Source organism: Zingiber officinale, chromosome 7A, assembly GCF_018446385.1.
Source record: "Zingiber officinale cultivar Zhangliang chromosome 7A, Zo_v1.1, whole genome shotgun sequence".
Lineage (NCBI taxonomy): Eukaryota > Viridiplantae > Streptophyta > Magnoliopsida > Zingiberales > Zingiberaceae > Zingiber > Zingiber officinale.
The window spans coordinates 17,501,942-17,520,446 of NC_055998.1; the positions used below are offsets into that span (position 1 = coordinate 17,501,942).

An 18,505-nucleotide genomic window follows, 5' to 3' on the forward strand; every position below is an offset into this window, starting at 1 on the left:
TATCTATAACTTCCACATGTCATTGACTCATATCAATTAAAAAGGTGAAAATTCAACAAACACCATGTGATCTCCATGTGATGAGGATTGGTTAGTCAATAACAATAAAATTCATTTTATTACTATCATATTTTTTTCTAAAATTCTTTTAGTTTCAGAATTGATTAAAAAAAAAAAGGTTCCTAATTTATTAGCTACTTGATTGTAGGCTCCTGTGTTTGTATCATTATGTTTCAATTGGACAATTCATTATGTCTCAATTTTTTAGATATAAAATGTTTTTTTTTTTTAAAAATAAAAAATAGGATGCTTCTTGAATAATAACAAAAATAAGGGATGGCAGATTGCCAGATTGGGTTGTTAAATGTAACCTCACGATACTTAAATTCCAAGTAAACAGATCAAATATAATGAAAATGTTTGTAACAAAAGCCTCAAAACCGGGGGTCCCCTACGCGTCTTTGCCAACGCAAAACCAACCTCTTTGTTTGGTTCACAATCCGTTTCGCTCCTTTCTTTGTTCTTCTCTCTCTTCCTCTCTCTCTCGCCACCTTTTTTCCTCCCTCGTTCCGCTCCTTTTTCCATCGTTCTCCACGCAAAACCTAACCCCTTCCGATCGAGATCCACATGCCCCAGTAGCCCACAATGGCCGGGAGGAACCACTGCGCTCCCTCCGCCGCCGCCTTCTTCCTCCTCTTCCGCTTTCTTTTCTGCTTACTCGCGCTGGATCTGCTCTGCCAATGCCGCGGCGCCTCCTCGCCCGACGCCCCGGCCATGTCCGAGCTGGGGAGGTCCCTGTCGGGGGTTCCTTCCAGCTGGAAGCCCCAGCAAGATCCCTGCAGCTGGGACGGCGTTACCTGCTCCGGCGGCCGCGTCACCGCCATCAATCTCGTCTCCCGCGGCGTCTCCGGGAGCCTCTCTCCTGCACTCGGTGATCTCACCTCCCTCACGTCCCTTCAGCTGCAGCGCAACAGCATCTCCGGTCCTCTCCCTCGCCTCAGCAAGCTCTCCTCGCTCCAGAACATATTCCTCGACGGCAACGCCTTCGATTCTATCCCGGACGGATTTTTCAGCGGACTCTCCTCCCTCCAGAAGATATCTTTTGACGATCTTCCTCTCGCCCCGTGGAACCTCTCCCAGGACATCGCTTCTGCTGCTGGACTCGTCGAGTTATCCGCCTCCAACGCTTCCCTCACGGGGTCGATTCCCGAATTCCTTGGCTCCCTGTCGAGCCTCGGCATCCTCCGGCTCTCTTACAACCAGCTCACTGGCAGCCTCCCGAGCTCCTTTGCCGGCTCCGTCCTCGAGCAACTCTTCCTTAACAACCAGCAGTCTCGCGACAAGATCTCTGGCCGAATTGACGTCATTGGGGCAATGCCCCGGCTCACCATGGTCTGGCTCCAGTCCAACAGTTTCACGGGGCCGATACCTGATCTGTCCAACCTCACGGTCCTTGAATCCTTCAATGTCCGTGACAACTCCCTCACCGGCGTTGTGCCGCAGTCTCTCGCTGCCTGCATTTCGCTTAAAAATGTGACCCTCTCCAACAACATGCTGCAGGGCCCTTTCCCACAATTCGCCAGCAAATCTGTTGTTGAAGACGTCAACAAGGGAAACAATTTCTGTAGTTCGGATGGTAGCCCATGTGATACTCGGGTTGCGACACTGTTAGCAGTGGCTGAGGGGTTTGGGTACCCGGCTGTGCTTGCCAAGTCATGGCAGGGGAATGATCCTTGCAGTAGCAACTGGTTGGGTGTCACCTGCGACCTACAGAAAAGCATCATCGTGCTCAACTTTGGGAATCAACATTTTGGCGGGTACATATCTCCTGCCTTTGGCAACTTCACCTCTCTGCGTCAGCTGTTATTAAGCAACAATAATCTCACCGGAACAATCCCTGACAACTTGGCTCAGATCCCTACTCTCCAGCAATTAGATGTCACTAATAATGACCTCAGTGGGAATGTGCCAAAATTTCTCAGCTCTGTTATGCTTAAAACTGATGGAAATCCCAATCTTGGTAAAGACCCTGGCTCAGGAGGTGGAAGCTCTTCTCCAACAAGTGGGACACCTAGTTCTCCATCTTCTGTCGACAAACCGTCAACCGGGTCGAACAATGCTACCATGATTGTGGGTATCATCATAGCCGTGGTGGTTCTTGTTGCTTGTTCAGTAGTACTCTTAGTGCATCACCGCAAGAAGAAGAACAAGAAAAAATTTGGACTTATCCCAACTAGGACACCACCAAACGAGCCTATAGTGATCGACATGAATGCGAATGGTGGAGGATTGAGTATGCTGTATACCCAAAGCAGTACTGAGAGTGCAAATGCATACCTTGGTGAACATCAAAGCTTGCAAATGTCTATTCAAGCACTGAAAAAGGCCACAAATAATTTCAGTGAGGATTCTATATTGGGCAAGGGTGGTTTTGGAATCGTGTACAAAGGGGATCTCGGTGGAACACTAATTGCTGTGAAGAGGAGTATATCTGACTTGATGGGTCAAAAGGGTCAACAAGAGTTCAAAGCAGAGATTGATGTTCTTAGGAAGGTTAGGCATCGGAACTTGGTTGCACTTCTTGGATATTGTGATGATAGCCAAGAAAGACTTTTGGTGTATGAATTCATGCCGGGGGGTACACTGGGGCAACACTTGTTTGAATGGGAGAGCAGAAATGAACCACCACTTACTTGGAAGCAGCGGCTAGCGATTTCTTTGGATGTTGCTAGAGGTATTGAGTACTTGCACAGCTTGGCCCAAGAGAGTTTCATTCACAGAGATTTGAAACCTTCTAACATACTACTAGACAAAGATTTGAGGGCCAAAGTTTCTGATTTTGGGTTGGTAAAGCTTGCAACAGACAACAAAAAGTCCATGATCACACGGTTAGCAGGGACTTTTGGATATCTTGCACCTGAATATGCAAGTAAGTGGATTGTTTTACTTTTTAGCAAATATTTTGTCTTTTAAATTATAAATTTGTAAATTGAGCCCTTCACTAATTTAACATTGAGGATTTCAAATGTCAGCCAACTTTTTTTATTTTTTTAACATTTATCATTTAAATGCTCATTTTCGGTCTTTACATGCAAAGTACATGAGTTTGTGACTTCATATTTTTGAACTATAAATATACAAATCGAAGTTTTTTACTTACGTGTTAATATCTTAATCTTTTGAGTTTGTTAAAATGATATCTTATTTTAGTTCCACATGGAGAATTGCAATGATGTGGGGTTGGGGTTAGATGAATGAATATCTTATTTTGCCTAATGACCTAACAAGTTGTTGTTCAATTCTTTTGTTTGAGCAGGTTGTAACACATAGCTGTTAGAGCTTACCTAATTTTAAACATCATTAACTGTTTGAAAATGATTGGCTACGTGATGGGGGAGAAATTTTTGAACATCCCATGTACTGTCAGTTAATTGTTGATTCTAGCGTATGATTGAATCTTCAAATATTGCCTGAATTGTGACACCTTGGCTTAGCTAATGTGAGAGAGGCTTAGGCGACAAAACTGCCATTATTTTGGACTTGAAAGCATTTTGTTCCACTAGTGAAACGTAACAAGTTTATGGGTAAACTCATCATTTTGCATTTGTTGGAACATCTATTTGAACATCTGAGTTTAGCCCCATATAGGAGGTTTATAGGTCTACATGAGCCAACTATTATCAACTTGTTTAAGCATTTTGAGCTACATATTAGATAATCATTTAGTAAAAATTTACTTTTTGTCCAAAAGTGGATATCAAAGTACCTATTGATTCGATTATACCATTTCAAATTCAAGGTAAAACAAAGAAGCTCTTAGTTTACTTTGTTGATGTTCAAAAACTTTATCTGGAACAACCTTGAAGATTGTGTGATGTTACATTTTTCATCTTATAGGAAGAAATGCTCTATTATATTAGTCTAAATCTATTGGGAAATGTACAAATGGATGTATGGGAAATTAAAAACATAGTCGACAAATGCTTACACTAATTTTAGTTAAAATCAACTAAATTGTTGTAGCATTGTAACGTGATATTTATTCCTCTGTAATGATTTATTCTATTGGTACAAAACTTGATTATGGATTGCATCACATTTTTCCTCCTAATTTTTAAAAGTATACCCGTGCCCTCTTTATTCTTCCATTATGAACTCTTTATGGGGCCCAAGTAAAAGAGACAATCTTTTAGCTCAACTTTTTGAAAAGTGATTGGCTAATATAGTATCATAGAAAGAGTTGTGTTCATCCACTCACATATAAGGAGTATTAAGATTATTGATACCCTTTTTCACTCATTAATTTTGACATAGTTGTTGCTCAAGATTTTGGATAAGTGTCAACGAGTCAAATTTAATTCACTGTCAATAAGTCAACTTGATTATGGATGTTCCGTTGCCAACATACACAAGAAAGTTAGATATGGTACTCTTGGAGAACTACATCATAGTAGCATAGTTAGGCAAGCATATTAACAAGAATTGTCTCCCAATGTTTCATCATACACTAATAGAAATGTCTCTGGCTAGTATCTACAGTGATAAAGAAGATTCCTTTTGCTTTGGTTAACAAAAAAACAGATTCTAAATTGTCTTAGTTGGTTTGAAAGTATCTTGATAAGAGGATTGGAATAAAAACGTTTTATTCAAGTTTCCGTCTGCACTTGTGCCTTGTGGTTGAGTTTTGGTCAACAATTAGATTGGCACATGAATTTTGAACACGCCATCATACATTTTCCTCTACTTAGCCATCCTTGAGTTTAGATTTGGTTTCTTTAGAGTCAATTCAATCTTTCAAGTTGACTTAAATGCAAGAGTTATCTTGATAAGAGGATTGGAATAAAAAGGTCTTATTCAAGTTTCCCTCTGCACTTGTTACTTGTGGTTGAGTTTTGGTTCAACAGTTGGATTGGCACATGAATTTTGAACCTGCCGTGGCGCCATCACACATTGTCCACTAAAATTTGAAATACAAGAACTTAGCCATCCTTGAGTTTAGATTTGGTTTCTTAAGAGTCAATTCAATCTTTCAAGTTGACTTAAAAGCAAGAGTTCGATGACCCTTTTTTGTACTGTTATTCTATTTTTCTAAAAGGAAAAAAATAGCTAATGTAGTAAATCTTATTGATGATGTTACTGGTGTTGAACTTAGGTTGTTGTAACCCTATACATATTGATAAAATCTACATGAGCAAGAATTGATTGATATTTAGACTGATTCTTGCAGAAATTAATCACTCTTAGAAGTTTGGACTCCCTTTATAGCAAGTTTTGGACAATTCTTGTTGTTGAACCAAAGCCCAGTTTCTAAATTTTTGAAGTTCTTTGCCTTTATTTCAATATTTACTGACCTGAGCTTCTGCATTTTAACAGCCACCGGAAAAGTCTCCACGAAGGTTGATGTCTATGCATTTGGTGTTATATTAATGGAGATAATTACCGGAAGAAAGGTGCTAGATGAGTCACTCCCTCCTGATGACAGTCATCTTGTGTCATTGTTTCGCAGAGGGTTTAATCATGAGAAAAACAAATTTTTAAATTCCATGGCGGACCGAGTCCTTGAACTTGATGATGAGGCTCGGAAGAGTCTAATAGAAGTTGCAGACTTGGCTTGGCACTGCACAGGTCGTGAACCCTACCAGAGGCCTGATATGAGCCACGCAGTCAATAGGCTTGCTCCTCTAGTAGAGGTATGGCAACCTAGTACAGCCTGTGACGTGGGCAATGACGATGACTCGATTTATAGTCTGACCAAAAGACTCGAGAGATGGCAACATGATGCCACTGTGACCGGGTCATTTGGTTATACTTTCAAATGAAGTCGAAACATCAATTCTGATTAGAAGCTTCACAAGGGCTTCTTTTGCAACATCCTGGCAACTAGTGTTTAGTTGTTTTGGGAGCACTTGAGTGGTTTGTATCATAAGCAGCTTTACAATGATCAAAAGTGGAGGCAATTGATACGAGTCGGAGCTGTTATGCGAGCACCGCAACATCCAGTCTCATGTGTGTGAAGTCATGCTAAACTGCCATGAACATTCAAGACTTGTGGGTTTTCTCCTGAATCTTGTTATTTGAAGTTGGACTTAAGTCATATAATTTTCCTCTCTACATTGTTCTTTAGTTTTCCAGTATCTGGCTATTCTGGTTGGTTTCATAACATTGCTGTACATTACATTGGCGAATGACACGATTATCCGATCCAGTTCTTGTATCGGTACTTGTTGTACTAGATAGATTCCCTTTGTTAATTTTGCAACTAATAACATATCCAGTTCTTTATTCAAAGTATATGCACATGTAAATTGTTTTTCTTCTAAGGAGAAAGTTGGGCATTGAGGAGAAAAGGTTGCTTCATCCATCTTATTTAACAGAGCCGGTTTCTTCTTATCAGACTGGATGATTAGATAATATATTTATAGAACTTTTACAAGTGTATTTTAGATAAATCATTTTAAAAGGGAAGCAGAGGACGTTCATTTGACTTTTTTATTTTTTATTTTTTTGAAGTAGGATCTAATGAGATGTTGATATAAAGAAAAATAATTAATTGTTTTTTCTTTTTGAAATAGAATGAAAGAATAGTATGTTTCTCTTTGATTTTTTAAATAAGTAAAATAAATTTATAAAAATTGTTTTTAAAAATTAGATTTAAGTTTTATCATTGTATTCGAACAATATTTTTTTTCGATTTAAAATCATACAAAAATATCCAGAAATTTCTTGACGATGTGCGAATTAAATACTATACTATTATTACCGATTTTTATTGGACATAAATTAAATATTTAAAATAAATAAATAAATAATTACTAGTTTTGATTCCAATAAAATTAATCGGCGCTGTTAAGAACGGGAAGATTGAGGAATACTGCCGCCGTCTCTCGCCATTGTGTTGTCCGTCGCAGGCTTTCGATCGATTGAGCAAGTCACTGGCCACCCGAGAAGCCCTTGCCTCGAGATGGACGGCGGAGTCTCCGGCGGAGGCGGCGGGCCGGCTCCTTTTCTGCTGAAGACGTATGAAATGGTCGACGATGCCTCCACAAACGACATCGTGTCCTGGAGTGCTACCAATGCGAGCTTCGTGGTCTGGAATCATACGGAATTCGCCGCCCGCCTCCTCCCAACCTACTTCAAGCACAACAATTTCTCTAGCTTCATCCGACAGCTCAATACCTATGTACGAATAGGAAACCCTCGCCCTAATTCCTTCTTGTTTATTCTGTGAATGATGCGAGTATCCAACCTTGGATTTTTTTTCCACTTTAATTCTTTGACATATTTATCTGCAATAGCTGTACAATATTTTAGGAAATCGCTCAGTATTTTAGAGAAAAATTGAATCTTGATATGTAGGGATTCAGGAAGATTGACCCGGAGCGGTGGGAGTTCTCAAATGACGACTTCGTCAAAGGGAAAAAGCACCTGCTGAAGAGCATCCATCGTCGCAAGCCCATCCACAGCCATAGCCATCCTCCGGGCGGTGCCTTTTCTGACGCAGAGAGGACGGCGCTGGAAGAGGAGATTGAGCGGCTTAACAGGGAAAAGGCGAGCCTCGAGGCTAGTCTATTCAAATTCCAGCTGCAGCAATCTGGGACCCTAATTCAGTTGGAGGATCTTGAACGCAGGGTGGTGGACATGGAGCAGAGGCAGCGGAAAATGGTTGCTTTCCTGCAACGTGCCATGAAAAACCCTCAACTCATGGAGAGTCTGGTGAAGATGGCCTCAACTGCAGCGATAGATGTCTCAGTCATTAATAAGAAACGGAGATTGCCATTAGATAGGGATTATTGCCAAGATTGTTCGGAGAACAGCTTTTGTGATGATCATAGCAGCATTACCAAGTCTGACACTGGGTTCATACTCGATCAAGATTTCTGTGATAAGCTAAAGATAGGATTGTGCTCAGCTATTCAGGCAGGTGACAATGTGGTAGTTGTCAGTAATCAGCACTTTGATGTTGCTCCTGGCAACCCTCAGGTAATGCAAATTGACTGTGACCAGGAGATGCTGGACTACCCCCCGCAGGTATCTGAGACACTACAGCTTTGTGACACTGAGGCACATGTTTGTGCATCAAAGAAGGATTTGTTTGCTAGGTCATTTGATGAAGATGGTCTCCTTCCATGCCGTTTGAGTCTAACACTTTCATCAACTACATTGGAAATTGATGGTGGTAAGTGTTCAACAACACCACCTCAGCTGGTTGATCAAGGGTCAGACAGTAATGATACAAGGATTCCTGATGCTGATGGTCTCACATCTTCTACCCAAAGAGATAATGATCTTACAGTTGCAAGCATTCAGAGTATGGCTGATGATTCTGCTGATGCTGAAGTTGTGTCTTTCAAAGCGGCTGGACCTACTACTAATGATGCATCCTCGGCCACTTCAGGTGGAGCGAATGATATATTTTGGCAACAATTCTTAACTGAAAGGCCAGGTTCAGTGGACGCAGATTCCTTAGGTTCAGACTCCATTAATTTCCAAAATAATGAACAGATGCCAGGAAATGATGATGTAGGTGCTGGCAAAAAAGAAATGGAGCAACTAAAACTTTAACTTGCATCTGCTTTTCTGGTACCATGCCTTCTGTGTAAGATCTTTCAATCTACTTCTGAGCCATATGCTTTATCTGCTTAAATTTTAAGCATGATTGAGTGGTATTTTCCTTGTAAATTAACTAGCATTTAACAGATGCTTTAGAAACTATTTACAGAAGTTGTGGTTATTGGTTTATGAACATCTTTTATACCATGTATACAATTTAGGAATGCATTTTAAAAGTGCTTTAATATTCTTGATTCAATCATGTATGAGGATTTCCATGTTTTCGTAGCAAGTCGGTTAACTTTGCTTGTGATATTTTTTTTCTTCTATTTCAAAATTCAAGTTAATCGTATGTGATATTCTTCTCGTTAGATCTTCTTCTCTCTGCATAGTACGTGACTTGCTAATTTACTGGCATTTATGTGGAAGTCCTCATTTTTTTTCCAATATATGTATGAATTGAATAATATCTCTTCTCCATGTTTAAGCGTTTTTTTATTAAGCTTTTCTTAGGAATATGCTTGTAGATGTATTTTCCTGTGTTTGTTTAAATTGGTAAATTTAGGTCATTTGTAAAATTAGATATTCATATTCTTGACCATCTAGATCACACCATTGCAAGTAGGATCATTAGTAAGTTTATGTTCAAGCTGTTTTGTTTACTTTCACGAGCTTGTTTATTAAAAAACTTATTGAGCTCAAGCTAAGCTTGAGGTTTTAGTGAGCTCAACTAGTATAATTTAGTTAAAACATTGCTTCAATAATGAAACTTATATGATTGTCTCATTTTTAGCATATAAATAAATTTTAAATTATAAAATGGTAAGATATCTGAAATAATAGACAGAAATAGTCATAAGTATATTTATATTTTACTTTTTGTACATTTGAATAAAATCCTGAAGAAAGAAGAACATACTTGAGCCGTAGATCTAAAAAACTTTTCACCAAATGACTTTTTGCTAATGTAGAAGAGTTTGAAACATATACTGACACTGTTGGGATCAATTGAGCCATATAAATTATTCATGAATTTTATTTATAAACATTGGTGAGCATATTCACTAGTCTTCATACTTGTTTATTTTATTGTATCAAATGAATATAGGCAAGCTCTTATTGGGCATTAGAGGGCGATGACAGGTCTATAGGGTTTAGAGGAAGGGCTAGTGGATATTTTTAAGCAATAGACCATGACTTGTTGAACTAGGACTAGGTGAGGTATTCCTCACTCAAACAACTCATCATGATCATTTCTCATTTTCACTTGAGCAACCAATTTATACAGAGGGAAATTGTTTCAACCTCCAATCTCTTCCTTCTTGGTTAAGTGGAGACCATAGCTTCATTCTTTCTTCTCATTCAAATGGCGAGAGGTACAGTTCCACATGGCTATAGAAGCAAAAAATCAAAGGAAAAGAAAAGGAGCATGAAACATCATCTCCAACATGAACCACCATTCAAATTAAGACCACCATAGGCAGCAATAGGGACATATGATTGTGATGGAAGCATCAACGTGCAAACTCAGTGGCAAACATCCAGTTCTTTAATATACGGTATTACGGTGGATGACCGGAACCTGATGATCATCATAGAAGTGAGCAGATAAGTGTCTTCCTCTTCTTCTTCCCTCCTTGTCCTTCTTCTCTTCCTCACCATCCTCATGAGTGGTGTGGACTAAAGGTACCAAGATATGGTACATTGGTCGACACTGAAAGCGAACTATTCAATCCGGAGGTCAATACATCAGAACAGAAACCAATGCCCTATTGTTCAGTTTTACCCTACCTAGCCCAGCTTGCATGAAAGAAATTCAATACCAAACAACAACAAAAACAAAAACATGATTTGCACAAAATAAAATCGCATACCAAATCATTAAAATTAAAGAAATAGATAGGCAAAGTGCACTTTAGAACTCCATATCCTTGACTATGATGGTCACAATCAATTTTTTTCTAACCTGTAAAAGTTGCACAAGTTATATTTGAATTTTAAAATTTATTGATAATTTATGTTTAGGGTAATTGCATTAATCCTCAAATGCGTCCATTAGATTGCCTATTTATCAAAATGTTTATTTAGTTTTTATGTGATTTTCTCATTTAACTTTATGTTTACCTTTTATGTTGCAAATTACTATTAGCTATGCTCCTTAGACTTACCACTGCTAACTTTTTAGGCAAGGGAAAAAAGTTCTATAGTAATAGGTTCTTTTAGTAAGAATGATGGCTTTCTTACCTTTGACATGTATTTTTCTTTTAGTTTTATGGTTGTAATAACTTGAAAGAGTTCTACAATTAACACAATTATTATGAGTCTTCTGTTTATTAATTTTTTTCCATAACATGGCTGACAAGACCAGTTAAACAAGACTTGTTTATGAAAATTTGCCGGATATATTGAACCGATCTGTAGCATGATATCAATGGGAATAAACATTTTTCTGTACTTTTGCTTTTCAGCGTCGTTATGTTTCGTTTTAGTTCACGGTATGCTGTGGGGTTACTACTAACAGTAGGTTACTCTATGTTCGATTGGCCGATCATGATAAGCCCTGCTTCTTCAACTTTTGTTATTCATTGCTCTTTGCATTTTTCTTAGATCTTGTCTGTATCTCTGTGTGTAGACCTGACCTTGGGTCGGGTCCGGCCCAAGCCTGGGTCCGTAACCGGGTGAACATGACAATTGCCCGTTGACCCGGTTCGCTAGGCCGAATCGGAACCATCCCGGCAGGTTGTCGAGCCGATTTCGGTTCCATAAGTCAAAAACCGGTGGACTGTCGGTTAACCGCTGGTTCATTCATTTTTTTTTTTTTTTTGCCCATTGGAAATCAGCGGTCACTAGTCGTTGGAACCGCTGGTTAACCAACAGTCCTAGCCATTGAAGGAGGGGTAGGTGATTTTTTTGGGTATTTTTTCAACGGCTAATATCATTTGACCTCTTTTGATCAATGACTATGATTTAGTGTTTGTTACTATCCAAAGTCTATAAATAAAGAATTCATTTGATCATTTTCACACATATCTTCTTTACTCTTAATCTCAATTTTGTATTCTTTATATATTTTCGTTTTTATTTCTATGCACTTTCGTTTTCAATTTTCAATTACAATGGAAAGAGATCGTGGAGGTGCATCATCTCGAGCTCGAAAGGGAAAGGAAATAATGAATCGACGCGAGGACCCCAACATTCAATCCACTGATGATGAGATTGAGCGCCTTTCGAATCTGACACCCGAAACATAATGAAGTACTGATGCAATTACTTCTAAGGTTCGGGAAATTTCTCCTCTAAAGTCTTATATTTTCATTAAACATTTTGAGCAAGTCACTCTTCTGTCAGGAGAATTGCGTGAAAAATATAAGCACTGCAATGATTCCTATAAATTCCAAGCCGACGATGGTTATGGATCATTGAAACGACATGTACAAACAAGCACCTGACGGAATATGAACTCGATTGTTCTCAGACATAATTATCTAGATTTTCTTCAACTAGCGGTAGCATTAATTCTGATTTATTTTTATATTCGGATAGTAAATTAAGAGAATCATTAGCTAAATTTGTTTCCATAGAACATCTTTATTTTAATTTTGAATCTAAATGCACATTTGAAGATTTTTTTAAAGAATCTCTTAATCTATGTGCTAAATTTGTTCCTAGGACTACACTTACTCGTACAATTAAAAAATTAGTAAAACAAGGAAAAAAAATTAATTGATGAATTTAGTAAATTAGGTAATAAAATTTCTTTATGTTCCGATATTTGAAGTGATCATTGGCAAACACATTCGTATATGAGTGTGACTTGCCATTGGATCGATAACTTTTGGAATCTCCAAAAAAGATTGTTAGCTTATAGAATTTTTGATGAATCACATAATGCTCGTAACATCGCACAATTATTATGTTTAATTTTAGAAGAATATGGATTAACTCATAAAATATTTTTAATATCATTAAATAATGTTAATTCCAATATCGTTTGTATAGATTATCTAAAATTCGTTTGTAACCTAATCGGTGGTTTATTTTTTCATATTCGTTGTATATGCCATGTTTTAAATTTATGTGTTCAAGATAGATTAAAAATTTTAGAAAATTATATTAAACCAATTAGAATTGCAATTTCTTATTTATGATCGTATTCATCTATAATGAAACAATAGAGTAGGTTTTGTAAAACTAATGAAATGAGACCTAAAAAATTTTCATGTGATGTACTAACATTGAAATTCAACATATCAATTATTACAAGATTCATTTCAATATAAAGAATTATTATGTTCATTTTTTGCAAAAAATACTAATACTAATATATATTTATTTTCACAACAATGGAATATTTGTAGTGGTATTTGTAAAATTTTAAAAGTATTTAATGATGCAACCGAATAACTTTCTGATGTTTATTGTCCCACTACTCAATTAGTTTTATAATTTTTTTTAATATAGTATTAGTTTTAAATAAACATATTAATAATGAATCTTTATTTTCTTTGCATATTAGTTATGAAAACTAAATGGGGAAAATATTTTTATTTTATTTCTGAAATTTATTTAATTGTATTTATTTTAGATCTTAAATTTAAATTAGAAGTTTTATAAGAAATGTTAATTTTAAATTATGACGTTTTAATTTTAATTAAAGATTTTTTTTCTCTTGATCCAATTAATATTATATATAATGTTAGAATTTTTATTTATATGATATTTATAATCAATATTATGTAAAATATGGAACACAAACTAATATTTTTGAAATACAACAAACTATTAGTAGTAATTTAAAATTTACAAAAACACAACTTTTATTAACAGAATGGAAGAAACGTCCACGAGGATCCTCAAGTTCCACACAGAAACTTGAGAATTATTTTACGACTTCTTTTGATTTTAATGAAGCAGATAGTAAAAATTTTGATATTTTAAAGTGGTGGTCACATAAGGCTTAAAGCTTTTTCGTTCTCTCCGTGATCGCCAGAGAAATTTTAACTTGTCTAGTATTTGTTGTGGAGCGGGCGTTTAGTGCCGGTGGCAACATATTAGACGAACGACAATCAACTTTGTCTCCCGACTCTTTGGAAGCCCAAGCATTACTCGACGATTGGACGAAAGCCAAGAAAAGAATCCAAGGAATGCAACTTTCAAATGACAAAGTTGAAGATTTGATACCGAAAGAACAAATATAACAGGAATGAGAAATGAAAGTGAGTGGCAACACCACTTTCAAATGTAAAAGGGTAAAAATGTAAAATAACTTTGTGGGCTTTGATTCCCTTATACCCTAAGTAGATATGTAGACAACTTAAATAAGTACAAGTTCATTTTTTAAATAAATTTTAAATTTTTTAATATAATTATCTTGAACCGTGGCAACCATGATGAACTGTGAACCAAATCTTGAATCGGCGATTCAGACCCATGAATCGTAACCGTCTTGAGTGGTTAAGGTTAAGAGTCCGACCTGTCAGAAACCGTTGAACCGGTGGTTCCGAACCGTCGTCAGGTCTATCTGTGTGTATATAGAACATGAACATTACTACAACATCTTCTCATATGTCTAGGTTAGTGACTTCCCTAACTCCAACTTGTCAATGACTCAAACCTTCGGTCTTTGAGGTTGGATTCAAAGAGCAAAGTTTAAAACATTCGGTGATTATAATCAAAACTCTGTGCGGATATATGTGATCCCTTAACCCCCTAAGGTTTCTGAGGCATTCTGTCTCTGTAAGTCTTTAATTGCTTATGAATTATCATGGCATTGACTATTTTTGTAAGGTTCTCTCATCTTTCCCCCGATGTGTTTTCATATGATAGCTCAAGTTAGTACTCTTTATCTATGGCCAATCCAGTGCATCGCCAAGGTGGTAGTTTATTGACTAGAGTTGATAACAAAATCATTGAACCAACAAATTGGCGTCGGGTCAATGTATCTGAACCTTGACCCTGCCTCGGCAGGAGATTAGATTTTGATCATGTTATCTTGAAATCTGAGTGAATTGGATTCGAAATCCACTCCAAAGGCATTAGGAATGGCCACAACAAGGTTCAAATTCAATGTCCAAGTGAGATCATTGCAAGAGAGTCAGATTGCAATCTAAGAGGGGAGTATTTATACTGTCGAGGTAACGGTTCTCGATCATGGTAGATTGGTCCTTGTTTTTACTTGAATATATAGATAGTGATTGCTCACTTACCTATGTAATCATAGCTGGAAGCCCACCAAATTCACCACTGTTATAAGTTCTTCCCAAATTGATTTCTCTAGGCCCATGAGACTATAGTGTGGCTCATATCTGCTGTGGGCAATGACAGGGAAGAAGAACATAAGTTGTGAGGCCCTTAAAGGAGATGTGGTGCCCTGCATCAAGCCTGGAGTGCCTTACTACAGCTGCCACACTCTCCCAGGTGCTGCAAACCCCTACAGGAGTGACAGCCCCAAGCAGCAGGATGCAAGCAGAATGTTCATGTTCATCTGTGCAGTGTTTCTGCTGGTCGTTAGGAAGTAGGTTTGACTAAGAAAACTCTACTCTTCCCGGAGTTGATCATTTCACTCTTGAATCTGGTAAAATTATATTTTACCTTAACTTTTACAAAGTCATATGTAATCAGATGTCTTCCCAAGTTTTCTGTTAGGGTTGTTTGGTGCTAAGTTTTCTGTTAGGGTCGTTTGGTGCTAGAAGAGGGTGAATAGTTCGTCACGTTTTGGTTGCTTGCTCCGTGATGATGATTTGCCGCGGATAGTCTTCACAACAAGCTCACAATGCTAATAATAGGATTTACTTGGTATCCACCTCAGGAAGAGGTGACTAATCTAAGAATCCACACGTGACGCACTCCACTAATCAAACACTCATTCTCGTAACTACCGAAGACAGAGAAGTCTTATATAAACTCTCAATACAAGAAAAAGAAAAGGGAAGTAAATACAAGTAAAATTTTACAAGATTTACAGCATGAAATCCTAACCCTAGCTCTTCTTTTTGTGTGGAATGTCTCTTGATCTTGGAAGTGCAACAACACTTTGCTCCAAGAAAGCTTCAAAAACTGGCTTGAATCTCTGAGAGTGATCGCTAGAAGTGGAGTGGAAGAATTACTGAGAAATATGCTCGCCAACGACTTTATCTTGTGCAATGATCGTCTTCCAATTGATCGACTGATCGATTGGGGAGGCTGAATCGATTACTTCTGTGCCCTTTGGAAAATGCCTGAATCGATCGATCGATCAATTTAGGCTTTCTCGCGATTGCGCGAGAAAAAACATTCCCCAATCGATCGGTCGATCGATTGGAGGTGCCCAATCAATCGGCTAATCGATTGGGAAGTGTTATGTGCCTGTGACAAAGGCTCCCAATCGATCGGTTGATCGATTGGAAAGCGTTCTGTGCCTGTGACAAAGGCTCCCAATCGATCGATCGATTGGGTCGTTGCTTGTCGCATCACAATGTCAATCAATCGATCGGTTGATCGATTGGTCTCCCCTTGACTTGCTTAAACCAAGTTTAGGGTACTCAAATCTAACATTCGGTCAACCATGATCTGTTGAAACCTCATGCCTAGCATCCGGTCAACCTTGACCTGCTAGGACTCCTTCACAAAGTGTTCGGTTAATCCCTTTGACCGACTTGGATTTTTCTCCTTGTGCCAAGTGTCCGATCAACCTTGATCCATTTGGACTTGTCGTCTTGTGCCAAGTGTCCGGTCCTCCATGATCCACTTAAACTTCCACCAAATGTTCGGTCACCCTTAACCCATCTGGATTTCCTTGTGCCAAGTATCCGGTCAATCCTTTGACCTACTTGGACTTCTCAATACCATGTGTCCGGTCAACCTTGGCCCACTTGGATTTTCACGTGTCTAGCTTCACTCACCAGGTCTTTCCATCTGCCTAGTTTCACTCACTAGGACTTCCCATCTGTCTGACTTCACTCACCAGGACTTTCACCTAACTTCACTCACTAGGGTTTTCACCTAGTTTCACTCACCAGGATTTTTCCATTGTCCAGCTTCAATCACCGGGATTTTCACCTGCCTGGCTTCACTCACCAGGACTTTCACCTAACTTCACTCACTAAGATTTTCCAATTGGCTAGCTTCCAGGTAAGACTTTCTCAGTCAAGTATCCGGTCAACTGGTCAACTTTGACTAAAAGAGAATTGTATCAATAATCTCCCCAAACGGACGATTGCATCTGCAATCTCCATGTATTGTCAAATATCGAAACTCAAACATTAAGACTCAAGCTTGAGCCAACTCAAGCTTAATCAACCAGGTCAATCTTGACCTAGGGATATTGCATCAACAATCTTCTCCTTTTTGATGTTTGACAATACCTTTAAGTTAAGCTAATCCCATAGCTTCAACTTCCTTTCATGCCAAAGTATGATTGAGGGTTTCCTTCATTCTCCCTCTTTCCTAGAGGGCAAATTCTCACTTTAGGTAATGAAGGTCTAACTTAACCCTACATTCTCCTCCTATTGGCACATCAAAATTTCTCCCCCTGAAGAGTTACTCACCGTTGTTCACAACACCACAATGAAGGCCTCATACCCTTCACCGTATCAAATGCTCACGCTTGAGCATTAATCCATGTTATAATGCTCATCCTAGAGCATCCATAACTCAACAATGAAGATATACACTCTCCATTATTTTTCAATGCTCAACCTTGAGCATTTTTCCAAATGAAGGATTTACCACCTTTAATGATTTCAGAAAAATATTTCCATATTTTTAAAGAGTAGTTCCCCCTAAAATCATGCTTCAAACTTCTGTTATTGCACCAGCAATAATTTGAAATCCCTAAACTTTTAGGAAATCCAAAATTTGAAGTTTTGAGATTCAAAAGATTCAATATTGAAAATAAACCTCAACCTAAACTTCTACTTAGTCTTCTTTAATCAATCCATCCTTGTTTTCATCATGAAAACTCCCTCTAAATGTATACAAATGTGTTTCAAGGGATTAGGAATGATTGCCTAGACTAAAATTATTTAAAATGCTGAAATCAGGCTTTTCCAACCAAAATCAGCATTCTTAATCGATTGAAATCATTTCAATCGATCCACTGATCGATTCCGTGAGTTTATGTTCACAGAAATTCCCTTTGAATCGATTGGTTGATCTATTCATTCTGGGTCAATCGATCGGCTAATTGATTCTGCGGCGCTCTGGTCATGAAAAATGCATTCTCAATCGATCGGTTGATCGATTGAGACCTTCTAATCGATCGGCTGATTGATTGGATTTTTGATTTATTGAAATCCAATTTTAATGAAATTCAGAAATTCCCTAGAAATTCTATAAAATTCTAAAAATCATGAAAATTCATGTAGACATTACTTAGTGTATATACTATCATGGAAAAATAGTTTTCTATGAAAATACTTCCTATTTTCAAAGGTTGACACCGACTTAAAAACTTGTAAAAACTTTAATGTTTTTTTCTAGTTTGTGTCTAACTTTTTAATGATGATTACTATCAAAAGATAGTCTTCACTAAGGTTTTCCAAAGTATATTTAAATTTTTTTTCAAAACCAATATCCAACCATGTTCTTTGGGCTCAATGCACATGACTTATACATTAGCTTTCCCAATGATTAGAAAACACATAACTATATGTTTTGATGAATCTAAAACTAAAAAAGAATGCACTAAAGCAACATCTTGAATTTTGTTCATCATCTTAACATCTCACTTGTATCTAATGTGTACTAAAACACATACAAGTCACCTTATAGTCTTTGTGAGATGTAGATTTTGGTTTTGCCCTAAATTAGAGATCATGCATTTCTATCTAGACATTTTAAGAATTACGAACATCCACCTAAGATGTCATTTGTTAGTAAATGTCATTGTCCTTAATTGCAAGGAAATTGAAATAATGCATGATGATTTTATAGCATACATCAAAAAGAAATAATTCTCAAAAGGAATATGTTATTG

At 37.6% G+C, this 18,505-nt stretch overlaps 2 protein-coding genes across 2 annotated transcripts; both read left to right on the plus strand.

The window, feature by feature from the left end:
• The first annotated feature begins 457 nt into the window (after window positions 1-457).
• LOC122001079 (receptor-like kinase TMK4) lies at window positions 458-6,291 on the plus strand. The gene is made up of 2 exons (XM_042555656.1): window positions 458-2,929; window positions 5,374-6,291. The coding sequence occupies exons 1-2, from the start codon at window positions 646-648 to the stop codon at window positions 5,817-5,819; spliced, it is 2,730 nt and encodes a 909-aa protein (XP_042411590.1). The 5' UTR covers window positions 458-645; the 3' UTR covers window positions 5,820-6,291.
• Window positions 6,292-6,841: 550 nt separating this feature from the next.
• Window positions 6,842-8,838, plus strand: LOC122001080 (heat stress transcription factor A-5-like). Its single transcript, XM_042555657.1, has 2 exons — window positions 6,842-7,180; window positions 7,357-8,838. The coding sequence occupies exons 1-2, from the start codon at window positions 6,962-6,964 to the stop codon at window positions 8,560-8,562; spliced, it is 1,425 nt and encodes a 474-aa protein (XP_042411591.1). The 5' UTR covers window positions 6,842-6,961; the 3' UTR covers window positions 8,563-8,838.
• Window positions 8,839-18,505: the final 9,667 nt, after the last annotated feature.

Coding starts and splice junctions, on each gene's coding strand:
- LOC122001080 (XM_042555657.1), top strand. CDS start 6,962: ATGGACGGCGGAGTCTCCGGCGGAGGCGGCGGGCCGGCTCCTTTTCTG. Junction 7,181..7,356: donor TCCGACAGCTCAATACCTAT/GTACGAATAGGA, acceptor CTTGATATGTAG/GGATTCAGGAAGATTGACCC.
- LOC122001079 (XM_042555656.1), top strand. CDS start 646: ATGGCCGGGAGGAACCACTGCGCTCCCTCCGCCGCCGCCTTCTTCCTC. Junction 2,930..5,373: donor TCTTGCACCTGAATATGCAA/GTAAGTGGATTG, acceptor GCATTTTAACAG/CCACCGGAAAAGTCTCCACG.